The sequence below is a fragment of the Oculina patagonica genome, chromosome 10 (genome assembly GCF_052425735.1).
Source record: "Oculina patagonica isolate OP01 chromosome 10, crgOcupat, whole genome shotgun sequence".
NCBI classification, from domain to species: domain Eukaryota; kingdom Metazoa; phylum Cnidaria; class Anthozoa; order Scleractinia; family Oculinidae; genus Oculina; species Oculina patagonica.
The window spans coordinates 6,100,847-6,115,509 of record NC_135767.1 but is presented as its reverse complement, the minus strand read 5'-3'; the positions used below and the strand labels follow the sequence as shown (position 1 = coordinate 6,115,509).

The following is a 14,663-nucleotide window of genomic DNA, read 5'->3' as shown; positions in this document are numbered from 1 at the left end:
AGAGTTATCTCTCAGGAAATGCGCAGTTGTAAAATATTCTTTTTGTTTGGACAGCAGGATGCAGCAGCTGATCTTATGTTAGTTTTTTACTAAATGTATCAATACAGAATGATTGTCAAACTCGTTAATGTTAATTAACATAAGAATGGATTCATGTTCAAGTCTTAGGAACAGTTGATAGTTGTATTTGTTCGGTATTTTATTCATATTCAGATTGTTTTAAACCGGCTGCAAAGCAAGCGCATTTCCAAGATGCTTTCCAAGTAACATCATTGTTTGTCTACATCGTGTATAATATCCTGAAACCTATATTAAATTAAACGTCGAAATGTTGAGCAATTTCCTCTTCAGAGGTAAGTGTCGATGGACGACAATTAAATTGTTTAATCTGTGTGAGTCCTAGCTGTTTTACTGTCCGAGTGACAGGAGACAACGACCCCGTACCTCTGGCATTGAGTAACCAGTGTCGTGGAGCGAGTCTGTGCTCTGCCAAGCTTTCCCCTTTAATCAATTTTGCCGACCGACCGTTCATCCGTCCAAGATCCGTCAGTTTTAATCGTTTAAGCTGAAAAACCATCTCAGCTCCTAGACGTACAGTATCGCCTTAAACCCTTTTGTTACACTGTTGCAGAATTCCTGGCAGTTTTTGTACAGACGACGTACAGTAACAGCGAAAGGAAAAGAGCAAGTCACAAGTTAAAACAGGACTATCTCTCTTCTGAATGTTAATCCTTCGGAATTTTTTTCTTGAGTTATTGCTTTCCTTTTAGTTTATCAATTTTAATCGCGAAACATATTTGTTCACGAGTAGCCATTATTTATCCACGAAGTATATTCAGTGATTCTACTTTGTTTGTCCACGAACTTAATCTTCTGACATGTTTGTCAAGAAACACATTCTATTTATTTAGCAGTAAAAAAACTATTCTATTTCGATAGCAAATTAAGGAAACTTTTTTTGACGCCGTGGAAAGAGCTTCTTTGTCTACAGTTTTGCAGTCGCCAGCGGAGCACCATGGGTAAGGAAATTTGGTAAACCCATCAAGTCCAAACAATTTGGTTATCGAGTGAGCATACGCCAGCGCGCGCCTACAGACTCTCGAGGAGGAGGAGGGGAGTCACTAGGCAACTCGGGCGGGGGAAGAAGAATGCCATATCGGCTTTTATACCATGCCATAGAAAATACAGCCAATCAGAATACAGGAAAGCCGTTGTATATTCGACGGTATTCAACCCAACCTTCCCATCGTGCGCTGCGATTGTATTCTCGACGAAATTTAGTAAGCGTATTTTCTATGGTATGGTATAAAATAGTTATACAACACTTTCTCGTGGTATACTTATGGGTTAGAGACTGTTGTGAGTGTTTTGTTGACAAATACACGCACTTGCTGGCCGCACAATGAACGAGAAATTTTCAATACTGCACGAGGCGTAGCCGAGTGCAGTATAGAAAATTTCGAGTTCATTGTGCGGCCAGCAAGTGCGTGTATTTGTCAACAAAACACGAACTAACAGTCTCTAACCCTTTTAATATATAATCTGAGTACACTGCAAGAAAAACACGATTCACCGAACTTTGAACTAGACTTTTAATGAATAATAATACTAAGAATTTGAGTAGTACATAATTATACATGCAGGCTGTAAAGATCAATAATACAGAAATCCAAAATAAGCTGAAAAACAAATAAAGCTCAAAATGGTCCATTAAATTGTTCTTTAGCTGGAGTCGTTCATAAATACAGTCAGCGAGAAGCTTGTCCAAGGTGAGCCGATCGCTTTTACAATTGCAAGCCAGCAAGTCAATCGCACACAAAAAATTCAGCTTCAGTTTACCTTTGAAAATGAAAACACTCCAGGTTGTTTTCTTCTTGGTATTTTTTGGTATTGAATCGTTGATAATTTGAGGAATATCTTTTTCTTCCACTTTTGCAAGCCTTGAAGCTGAAGACATTTTCAATAATGCACGATTTTTGTGCATTATTGTCAATACTGCACTGTCGGAGTTTGCTGACGACAGGTAAAGGAAAATCACGTGATCGATTTTAACCAATGGCGCGCGTGGATTTTGGACAGTGAACGAAGATTGTATATTAATATGGTATATCACACTTGTCACTTGTATTTTCTTGGTATACACACTCGCCTAAGGGCTCGTGTGTATACCGAGAAAATACAAGTGACTCGTGGGATATTCCATATTATTATTCAACACATGCGCGCGCTGCCCATATATGGTCAAAATGCTAACGATATCTGTCATCCGTACATAACAGATATCCTGCGGTATACGTAGGTTGCGAAGATTCGTCCGAAATCTTGTAAAGCGCTGCATAATTACCGTTTTTCTTTCTGCAAAATGTGTTTCGTTGACAATTTGTCGAATAATAAAACAATTATCCTGCTCAATCTTGCGGAATATCGTCTGATTTTAGCCAACTCGGCCTACGGCCTCGTCGGCTAAGTATCAGGCGATATTCCGCGCGATTTCGCAGGATAATTGTTAAGTATACCACTCGAAAGTGTTGTATAACTAGTATAAGTCTTTGATACTGGACATCCATGATATAATATGGTCAATTGACTGCTGTCAAAACAAAGTATCCGCTGAACAGTAAAGAGATCATCGAGGTCACCTGTTTTATGAAGTTTTCCGCTGACCAGGTTATATTTTCCATTGGATCGCTGGCTCAAGTTTTTTTTTCCTGTTTTCAACAAGCTAATGACAAGATTTTGGCAGCGGAATTTCTGCGATTGCATTGGAGTTGACGAATTATTTTAGCTATGGACAGTATTTTCAACGATGGTATTTTCAAAAACTATTAAGAACAGGCGAAAAATGTATATGTGGAGCTCCGCTTTAGGCTTGGCTAAATCTATACATTACTCTATTTCGAGACTGTCAATTGTACTTTGCAACCTTATGTCGATCTACACAGCTAGTCGTCTAGAAACAGTAAAGCTGCCTTATTGTGTCTTTAACTGCTTGTTTCGCTTCCCTGATTTTCCAACAGTACAAGATCGGGGTTAGAGATGAGTTTAAGAAAACGAGAGTTATTGCAGCTAACCAAGAAACATCATGTTCAATTCCATTCGCATTTAGCACAGCGACAATGGCCCACGGAACATAGCAGGCAACTAATGCCAATTGCACCCACATAATGCTAGAAACTGTCTTTTTGTATCTTGCTATGTTTAGTGGAATCGCTTCTCCGTTCTGTTGTCCGTGGGGGACATTGTTTTGTACTTGGGCTTGTTGATGTCGTAGTTTGAGGTGGATCCTCGTGTAACAGAAAATGGAAGTTACCAGGCAAAGTATTACGACAACAGAGGTTGTGTTAATGGCGATATCTTCTATCCACACCGAGAGCGATCCACATGAAGCAGCAATTAGCCAAAAACAAGTTATGACTACAAGAACTCGCCTTTGTGTTACGACAAACCTGTATCTCAGTCTCAGCAACAGTGCGAGAAGTCTGTCCACACTAATTGCGGTCGACACCAAGCCAGATAATCCACATAAAATATAACCTGAAACTGCATAAGCTTTGTAAACAAAAAACAAAACATTCACGTTCATCTTTATTATACGAGACATAATGATGGTAGCATAGAGTGGTTGTGCAATAAGACCAACGCAAAGATCAGTGACGGCAAGACATCGAAAGAAAAGTTTTGTCGGAGGATGAATAGAAGAGACATTCTTCAAAGCCACAAGGATCAGAGCATTGCCCACAGCAGCGGTGATGGAAAGAAAAATGTTCAAAGCTGAAAAGAATTCTGCTATGCCTGCTGGTGGCGCGCTGAGTACTTGATTCAGTTTGCTTGTGTAGTTTCCTTCTCCAGTAAAGTTCGTCATTGTTCTTGGGTCGTGGGAAAATTAAACTTGTCTTGAAGAGTGCTTGAAGTCGAGGAAGGTACCAAGCGTCGAGAAAAAAAGCATCAACTTGCAGCTTTGTTTTTAGGATGGTGTTTTTATATGTCGCTGATAACACGCCCTCTTGTGCTTTGTGTGTGTGTTTTTACAGGACTTCCTATTAAAGGCGCCGTGTTTATTGTATTATACTTTTTAATCTGGCAATTTGAATATTTTCTTGAATTTTTTTAGATTAAAACTGTCAGTTGCGTAGATATTACATCCTATTTATAAAAAACAAAAATAATTGAGGTTGCTCTAGTTTTTCTAAGGTGTTAGAGTATACCTAAAGACTGAATGAAATAGCGTTGGTCACATATCTTTTTAACAAAAGTTTTTAAATGAAAAGCATGCGCGCATTTCAAGTTTTGCTGTTATTTAGGCGCAGAGCCTTTGAGTCTATCGATTGATATAACAGATGAAAACAGTTTATCATTATTATTCTATTACTATTATTCTAAACGCACATGTAGTGCATCAGGTTTGAGATTAAAAATTCCTTATAACTACAACGTTTGAATTTAAAACTGATAGATATATCCGTTATTTAGATGTCGCATCGCTTTCCAGTTAAAAAAACAACAACAATTGAGTTTGTGCAAAATTTTTCCCGAATGAAACAGCTTTGGTCACAAGAGATTTTATATGAAAATCATGGGTGCATTTGAAGTTTTGCTGTTATTTAGCATGTTTAGGGGCAGATCCTTTAAGCCTAACTATTGATAAAACAGCTGTCTAGTAATTAAAATAAAACCTATCTTCCTAATTGCGCACGTAGGACATTGGGCTTCATTATTTAAAGTCCTTTATAATTGTGATCGAGGGTATTGAGTAAGCTGTATAAATGTTCATTTGTTTTTTTGTCGGGGTTCAGGAACACAGAATATCAAATGCATTTAGACAGTGTAAGATGCTAAAACTGTATAGATATGTATACACAAGAATTATAAAACCGGACAAAATTGTTTCCTTGTCATTTATCAGTTTCAAGCTATGGCAATTATTGATCACCGGATATTGCAATTGTCAAACAAATATTAGCATATATTTAGAGTCGACAATTTATAGAATAATTATAGGAGACTTCACCAACCTACAGAATGACAGTTCATCGTGCGGAGAAAGTACCCCAGATGGGGACACCTGCACAGGAAGTAAAAATACTTGGTAAAAATGAAAGATGAACAGTGTTTTTATGGCAAATGCTCATTCACAAGGTCTTAAATTTGCCATTTTATCAAATACTTTCATTTCTAGCAAATATGTTACTCAGTCCGTATTTCTGAGTTACCGTTTGCTTTTCTTTTTAATTAAACACGTCGAGTTTCGGTGAAAACACAACCATTCATGTAAAAATAAGTTTGATTTAAATAAAAATTAGACAGTCGAGACGAGCCAAATGACATTTTTAATTACATAACGAAGAAAATTCGAATCAAACTCTCATTTTTAAGTGAAAAGTTTTGTATCAGGCGCCACAATTTCAACGAATCTCGTCAGTTGTTGTTTATCTCGAACTTATGAAGTCACGTTTGTGTTGAAAGTGAAAGATATGTTGTCTATTGCTTGGGAATATTACCCCACTTTACGAGTTTAAAAAGGGATTGAGGTTGTTTCTTTACATGTTTTAGCACGAATAAATTGAAAATAAAAACAGACGCATATCGCTTTAACAGAAGAGTTTAGCAAAGGAACGGGCGCGTTTGAAGTCTTTCGTTTGATATAACAGCTGAAAACAGTTTGTCAGCATTCACACAATTGAAATGAACTTATGTCTTTCTTATCCCTCACGCAACACGTCCCGCTTATTAATTAAATCCTTGCGATTTGTGAAAAGTCAAATATGTGTCTCATACACGTATGAATTGATTAAGTAACAAAAAGTAGTGTTTTGTTTAACTTTTTCTCTAATTTAAGAACGCACTGTTTTTCTATTTGCACAAGTTGTTTGATGATTTGAAGAAAGCCTCTTTCCCGCCCCTTCAAAGGGCTTCATGCAGCTTTTTTACCTTAAAATTGCAGATCGAACAGCCAAGTTAATTAGAGTTGTTTTGTTACAACATATCCCTCACAATAGTCTCAAAAACGCGTTCCATTTTGTTTCCAAAGGGTTTTTTTATGCCGGTTATAAACCCCTCCGGATCTAAGCTCCCTCAGATATAAACCCATCTAAAACCCCTTACGAAGTTGTATAAGCCCAGGGCTATAATCGCCATTTTACTGTATCGTTAGAGTTAGTCAAAGATACAAAGTTTGCAAGTTGAGAAGGCTTATGTGGATTTTTACAGACAAAGATGTTTTACGTGAATGTGAGGTTTAGGATATATAATCATGTTATTCAAATGAAGACACCATTTGAGCAAATTGTCTATTGCCACAACACGGTCGAAGTAAAGATTGTTTGTTTGATTAGAAAATGCTGGTCTACAAAAATATTTTAAACGGTTCTTCATCTTAAAGTACAAGTTTTGGGTTGGATAAATTTATTGCCATCAAAAGATGCACAATTAAACATTGTACATTTTTTATTATTTATCTTAAATAACCTGAATTTTCTGTTACTATTCATTATGAAATCTCGCATCATGAACAATACATTCACACGGACTTAGCTATAAACCTAACTGTTAGCTAAGGTTTTAATTCTAGCAGATATATAATAGATAATGTAGATCCGAAGACGAATCATAAAATGGAAAATGTCTGTTGTGAAACCTAACCTCGAGTTTATGCTGATATATTCTAATCGGTGGCCTAGCATGATAGCTAAATTAAAGTAAAAACAAAGATGCTGCTTCAATGTCATCTTTGTCGACATATTTACATTTTATCGCTCGTATTCTAGCGCTTTTTCGACCTTTTCCAACCTGATTTGAAGGCAATTTTGCTCATTGCAAGAGATAAACTTAGCGGTATTTACGCTATCTGGAGACTGTAGATTGTTCTTTGCAACTTTGCGTCGATTTACATAGCTAGTGTTCTAAAAACAGTAAAGCTGACCGATTGTGCCTTTAAGAGAGGGTCCATATGAAATCCATGCAATATTAAAATTTGAGTCTACATCGACCCTCTCAGATTTCCTTTATATTTTGCATGGGGCTACATATTGAGATGATAATGCTGTAGGTAGAATATTATCGCAAAATTCTTTAACGTGTGGAAGATATCGTGGTCAACGTGCCCATGGTCGGTTTTGAGCCAAAAAATACCTAAATTTTGACCCATCTTTCGACCAAAATATCTCTGCAAGAATTGAAGCCTTTCATATAAAAATACCACTGTAATTAGTATCACCTAGTACAATTTAAATGATATCATCAAGATTTTTCATCGCTCTCACGTTTAGTTGTAAACCTATTTTAAAAATAAGGTATTTCGGGCAATGCGTGACACTAGAGATTTTAGGGTAAAATTACGTTTGAATATCGCCGATGCGGCGTTATTCTGATGGTTCCATTAGCCATTATTTTGTAAAACATTTACTAAATAATAAATTAAAGTCAAAAAAAGTATGTTAAGTTCAATCGGCACGTATGATTTTAGCGTACAAAAATGTGGTACATGTGAGCAAAACAAAAACAAAGTTCTGAAAGTTTTAGAACGAGTTTCATAACATGATGGATAGGTCGGCTGAGGACGTGAGAAATACCGCTTACATAAATCCAATAAACCTTTTAGCATCTAAAGTGGTTCGTGATGTTAATTATCCGGCTATTTAGTGCCCATAAATACAGACTTACAGCGTGAGAAAAGGTAAACAAGCCACTTGACATGTTCATCATCGATCGAATTCAAGCGTATCTTCACGTGCAGATTGGAAAGAGAAAACGTCGCTCACTCCTGTCTACCTGGTAGTTATAATGTTCACAAAAAATTCTGCAAGGATTTAGTTTCCACTTTTCTCGTAAGCGATGGCCTCAGCACTTCACATTTTCATAAGCCTGGTAAGTTACTTTTCACCCGGGCGCCATGTTGTTTTGGACTAGTACCCAGTCTCTCAAGACTTGCCTCAGTGCTCGATCGAAACGCTGGAATGGACCATTGTTTTACTCGAAGCGTAGTATAGTACAGTGCAGACGATTTCTTTCCGTGGCGCTCTCTGTCCAAACAATTTTTCCAGTGCATCTTTCTGTAGACAATGTTTTTTGATGTCTTCAAACAATTTATGTGGGCATTTTGCTATTGCAAACAATTTTTTTTCAGGATTTTTGATCCCACTTGGCCACTCCTCCAAAAAAATAATGTTGCTTCCCTAACTGAATGTTTGATTTATAGTGTGGATGTCAAAACCATTAATGCCAATTGAAAGGTCTTTCAAAGGCCTTGTTAACAAAATCGAACGACCGCGCAGTTCGATTTTGTTAATAACGCGTATAATTACATACCCAATTGGACTTTACTCAATCTTTATACACTGGGGTTATATCCACCATCTCTCTAGCTCCTGTTCGTACCATATTGCAGATCAATGTGATATATGAAAAAGTTAAAGTAGCTTATACACAATATTACTTTCAAATTAATGAAAAAACTAATGAAGTACTAATAAACCTTAAGTGAGGTTCTCTGCGACAAATCGCTTCGTGTGTACTACTTCAAAAAGTCCCTGCAACAAGGCGTTTGTTCGGTGCACCTGCAGCGAATTTGGAAGAGGGAGAATGAAAACTAGTTTTTGAATTCAATACATGAAGCTCTCTCATTGGTTAGTTTATATTTTGTCGCAGAAGTGCACACACGCTGCGACAAAGCTGCTTTCACTCATTTTGTCACTGCGATCAGTCGCACGAATTTAAACTGGGTTTAGTTCATGTCTGGTGCAGCCTCGCCCTCGTGGATCATGTCTTTCGTGCGCTGTCGACATGTCGTCATGCTGACGCGTATATTTGCATCTTGCTCGCTTGCTGCAAGTAGTTTCTTTTTCGTTGCTCTAGCCTTCACTATATCCTTCTTTCTTTCATCCGTGCTCTCCACTGGCTTCGGGCAGTGCGACTTAGGGCTTTTCACAAGTTGCTCGAGATTTCCCAAAAAGTTGCCCGTAACATCTCAAAAAGTTGCTCCAAATATCCAAAAAAGTTGCTTCTGATAATAAAAGTTGCTCAAAAGTTGCTCCAAAAAATTCAAAACGCTGCTTCTAATCAAGAGAATTTCTCTAAATATATGCAAATTTCCCTTTGATGGTAAGATTTGTTAGCAGTTTTATGCAATTTTACAGCAAAAGAAGTATCTAAACAACATCTTAAGGGGAAAATTTGTTAAGTAACAAGGATTCCTTTAACTGGGAAAAATCGTGAAGATATTGATGACGTCATGTTTGCTGACGAGTTTTGTAATGTTTTATACAGAATGAGCCGAATGTTGAAACGTCTTCAGATGTCCCTCGAAAATCTTCGGCAAACGTCGTAAGTCTTCGGAAACGTTCGTTTTGCCTTAGAACAGCACTCGTATAATCTTCGGAAATCTTCGGTCTGGAAATTGCTCAAAATGCAACAAGTTGCTCGAGAGGAAAAAAGTTGCTCCAAGGGGGAAAAAGTTGCTCGACACATGAAAAAATGCCAAAAAGTTGCCGAGCAACTTGTGGAAAGCCCTAGTGTGACTCAAAGGGCTTCGATGTGGAGCCGTTTTCTATAGCAACCGTCCAAGCAGTTACCTCTCAGTCGGGTTTCCGCTTTCGCCTCGGGGCCACTCCGCTGGTGCCTCATTCCTTTTCATTCCCAGCCAAACCCCGCCTTCAATTCGTTGCGTAGCTTAACAGACATTAACGGCAGAGGTCTCGATCCCTGGCGCAGAACAGAAGGACCGTAGACTCTGGGAGCGAGAACGGATCATTCCATCTCAAGTCTTCAGTGCATGCGCACAATTAAACCGGAACCATAAATGGCCCAGAGGGCAGAGGACGGCCCAGTTCGGTCAAGGCTGACGAAAAATGCGCAAGTTCTTGGAACGAAATTTAATATCTAAACTCGTTTATCAACCGCTGGTTTAGGGGAACGAAGTCCCTGGGAACAAGGATCCAGAACAATTTCAACAAATTTGGTATCACCTGTATCTCTGATAGTGCTCCTACTGATTTCCTAATTTAAAGCTAGAATGACGGACCGACATATCGACGGAATTAAATGTTTGTATAAGTGTAGATCAGCGTGCCTTTTTACAACTCATGATTCGTCTTTGCCTTGACCAGGTTGTTGAAAGTTCGTTTTCAATGACAATCATAATCATACTCTTTTGTTCTATTTTATCTTTACTGTAGGCAATCCTTAGAATAAATGTAAATGAGTGAAATACTGTAAATGATTTAATAAACGCCCCACTCTCAAATAAACGCCTCCCCCTGAGGTGTAAAATTTGTATTGGAGGCCTCTACTAATAAACGTCCCGTGTCTAATAGACACCCCTGTTCCCCCCGTCACCCCTCCCCCTCCCCCCCCCCCGCGTAAACGTTTCATGGAGTAAAAAACACGCAATTTTCTTTAGTTAGTTAATTGATTCACTCGGACATCGAAGGGACCAAAGGAGCTAGCTAGCCAACATGGTTTACCCCGATGCGATGACGATGAAGACATTGATATCGAACAATCTGTGAACGACATCTTTAGGCTTTGCACTAGAAAAGATTAGAGTAGTCTCCTACTCACTAAAACTGTTTCCTATCTTTATCCGGGAGCAAACTACGCGTCATATTTACATACTTGTTTGTCTATTTGTTTCGTTACAGTTAGAGTGAAATCATGGGCTCCTGGTGAAATGAATGCCCCTTTTCTACTAAACGCCTTATATTTATTTAAAACTCCCGCATGTACCCCTTAAATCAAAAAGCCCTGGCGTTTATAAGATTATTTACGGTAAGTCAGTATTAAAGGCTAATTTTTCGATTTCAGATTTTCAAAATTAAAAAAGGTTGAAAATTAAAGCCATGGCGATTTGTGGCGTATTGGATCGTTTATAGATGACTCAATACATATCCCATGGCCCCTGAATGTCAGGTCCTTTTTGAAAGCACATAAACGAAGCCATGACAATCGCAATATGATCTGAGTCAGAGTGAAATTTGAGACATGAAATTTGAGATAAAATTCACAAGTCGGTCTGTCACGCAATCAACTATTGTCGGTGTTCTTCGAAGAACGACAGCACCAAAAACCACTTGCAATTGTGCCGCAGATTCTTACTGGATGAAAACGATGACTAAATAATTTCTTTGCAGTGGAAACATGTTTTTTGTAAGTGAACAAAACACGCGACCGAATTCTAAAACAAGTCGGTTTTCATGATCGGTGGATATTATATTTGATGCCTCGCCGCCAACTTGTTTTGATAACATCTGTTCTTAAATTACTATGGTGCTGGCAAATACGGCAAAACGCAGCTTACACACCAAGAGGGCGATGCCAAAAACCCTTGAAAGAAATGACTTTTATGCAATGATGCTTGCTTGTGGGGATATCTTTCAAATTGGTGCAGTACGACCAGCAGGTCGGTATGACCTTTGTGTTCGTTTGAATTTGTTTAATTTGCTTATTACCAGCCAACGACTTCCAGTAGTTTAAACTACTAACGATTTAAAAGTATTTTTATGCAAAAAGCTTCATAACGATGTTTTACTTCTTATAGCAACATTCTATTAAGTTTATATTTTACAAACTCTGAACTTATCACGATTTCCGTGTTGAGCTCATTTGCATATTGTCACGAAGTTAACACCATTTATTGATGCGAACCTGTAATTCCTCTTAAACTTAACAGAGATTTTATTTGATAAATAGAGACACCATTTCCTTGGCAATCTATTGATACTTTCAAATTCGATTGAAGAAACGCCGCATGTCTACAAACAACGACTTTTTAAACCCCACTTTTTTATACGAATTGAATAAGGAGATTTGGAATGTTGCTTTCAGCCAAACACAGCAAATGACACAAGTTTACTGAACGTTTTTCTATTGTCCGGGACTTGATTTGTCTTATGTAAAAGTTTCGTATCATTTCTTTTTATATTTAGCATGTAGCAGGGGATCAAACGTGGTGAATATTTTTAGGTCAAATTTAAGTACTTTCCACTGTCTGACAGTTTGATTGACATTTCTCCAAAACAATAAACAATTGAACCAAAATATTGCACATGGTTAATGTACTAGTGAAGTTACACAAGTGTGTCAAATTTGAGGGAAATCGGTGAGATGCGCTGTAGACTCGCCTGCATGGTTCTCGTGCGGACTCACTCTTAACTGCTTGTTTCACTTCCCTGATTCTCCAACAGTACAAGATTGGGTTTAGAGTTGAGTTGAAGTAGATGAGTGTATCTGTGGCTAACCGAGCAACAATATGTTCAATTCCATTCGCATATAGTACAGTCTCAATGCTCCACGGAACATAGCAGGCAACTAATGCCAACTGCACCCACATAATGCTGGAAACTGTCCTTTTGTATCTTGGTATGTTTAGTGGAATCCCTTCTCCGTTCTGTTGTCCGTGAGAGACATTGTTTTGTACTAGGGCTTGATGATGTCGTAGTTTGAGGTGTATCGTCGTGTAACAGAAAATGGAGGTTGCCAGGCAAAGAGGTAAGATTACAGAGGCTTCCTTGTAGGCGATATCTTCTCTCCACACCCGGAGCCATCCAAATATAGCAGCAATTAGCCAAAAACAAGTTATGACTACACGAACTCGCCTCAGTGTTACGACATGTCTGTATCTCAGTCCCAGCAACAGTGCGAAAAGTCGGTCCATACTAATTGCGGTCGATGTCAAGAAAGATACTCCACATAAAACATAACTTAGAACTATATTAACATAGTCAACGTAGTACAGCACATTCATGTTCATATTTATTATACGAGACATACTGTAGGTGGAATAAAGTGGTTGTGCAATAAAACCAACGCAAAGATCAGTGACCGCCAGACATCGAAAGAAAATTTTTGTCGGAGGATGAATAGAAGAGACATTCTTAAGAGCCATAAGGATCAGAGCATTGCCCACAGCAGCGGTGATGGAAAGAAAAATGTTCAAAGCTGAAAAAAATTCAACTATGCCTGTTGGTGGTGCGTTGAGTGCTTGGTTCAGTTTGCTTGTGTAGTTTCCTTCTCCAGTAAAGTTCGCCATTGTTCTTGGGTGGTCAGGGAATCAAGCTTGCGTAGAAGAGTGCTTGAAGTTGAAACAGTTCCGAAGCTTTCACAAAATAACATTAGCTTGCTGCTTTGTTATTTGAGATGATGATTTCATATGTCGCTGATGGTCGATGTTTTATAATAATAGGGAAAAATAGTTCAGTTTTGCTCTGCTGAATATTCCAAAATCTCTGTGAAAAGTTAAAGGTAAAGTTTGCTGTCGTTGACAAAATAAACAATTTTGTTGTTGCGCAAATTGATATAGCGTGTACATTAGTCAAGAATAAATTTTCTCTAAACACTTCTGCTTACAAGTGCAGGTGTTCTGAAATAATTATCCCGTGAACACGAAACTTAAAAATGCCTTTCCTAGAAAAATGTTTTTTTCTGTACAAGTTAATTACGTACGGGCTGGTGGCTTAAATGTTAGGGGCCGTCGAAATATTCACTTGTTACCTCAACTGGACCTTTAGAACAAAACGCTCTGTTATTTATTCAAGCGACCAAGCAACGTTTTCGCAGTTCGTGTTGACGTTAAGATGCTACCGACGGGTGGTATATTTGTATAAACCTTCGAGACCTGACAATTTATAAATAAATTATGCGAGACTTCACCAGCTAACAGTTCGTTATTTATAAATAAATTATGCGAGAATTCACCAGCTAACAGTTCGTTATTTATAAATAAATTATGCGAGACTTCACCAGCTAACAGTTCGTTATTTATAAATAAATTATGCGAGACTTCACCAGCTAACAGTTCGTTATTTATAAATAAATTATGCGAGAATTCACCAGCTAACAGTTCGTTATTTATAAATAAATTTTGCGAGACTTCACCAGCTAACAGTTCGTTATTTATAAATAAATTATGCGAGACTTCACCAGCTAACAGTTCGTTATTTATAAATAAATTATGCGAGAATTCACAATTTATAAATAAATTATGCGAGACTTCACCAGCCTACATTTCATTATTTCAGAAGCCTGCAATGGAAAAACAAATTCACAGCAGAGTTTCTCGCAGAAATAATTTCACTGAGTTCTAATGCCAGCTGCATTATGAAACGCAGATTCTGTATGTTTAATTAACCGGGCAGAGACTGGGCCGAGCCCGGTTCATAAATCGCCCGGAATTTTTTCGTCGTAGTAGTCTTGTCGGTAAATCGTTCCAGACCCGCTCGGCCGCTTCCTTGGCCAGGATTCAAATCACGCACTTTTGATATTTATTCGGCAGGAGCTATTAAACCCGGCTATTAAATCACTCTTCTATTTAAAATTTTATCTAAAACCCTGATTTCTGTTTAGCGTGAAATATATATATGTTTGTGTTATTCAAGCGTTTGGATTGCGAAACCGGTGATTGTTTTGACAGCTCCAAACCGCTACGTCAGTCACGCAATGTTTTTGCAGCAAGCTTTACGCATAACTGCTCTTTTAAAAAACGGCTGGTAGCCAGAGCATTTTTGAGCCGGAATACTTTGAAGATGCTTTTCATTTAATAGGAAGAATTATGTCCATTTTCATCCGTGCACAGTTGAGCTGGCAAAGTCGCGTATCAGAGACGATTGAATGTTTGCACAGCAAAATAATCTTATTTTGGTTCTTGATGTAAAACACTTCCCAAGACTTCAGTA

At 38.0% G+C, this 14,663-nt stretch overlaps 3 protein-coding genes across 3 annotated transcripts in view; all 3 read right to left on the bottom strand.

Moving 5' to 3' along the window:
* Positions 1-14,663, bottom strand: part of LOC144628361 (trace amine-associated receptor 9-like) — a 180,227-nt gene that overhangs the window by 61,440 nt on the left and 104,124 nt on the right. The window lies entirely within an intron of this gene.
* On the bottom strand, positions 2,951-3,997 carry LOC144628367 (trace amine-associated receptor 9-like). Its single transcript, XM_078486465.1, has one exon. It carries the CDS (start codon positions 3,860-3,862, stop codon positions 2,951-2,953), a length of 912 nt encoding a protein of 303 aa, XP_078342591.1. The 5' UTR covers positions 3,863-3,997.
* On the bottom strand, positions 6,408-13,107 carry LOC144628360 (adenosine receptor A3-like). Its single transcript, XM_078486459.1, has 2 exons — positions 12,139-13,107; positions 6,408-6,928 (listed from the first exon to the last, which is right to left on the bottom strand). Exons 1-2 carry the CDS (start codon positions 13,019-13,021, stop codon positions 6,900-6,902), a joined length of 912 nt encoding a protein of 303 aa, XP_078342585.1. The 5' UTR covers positions 13,022-13,107; the 3' UTR covers positions 6,408-6,899.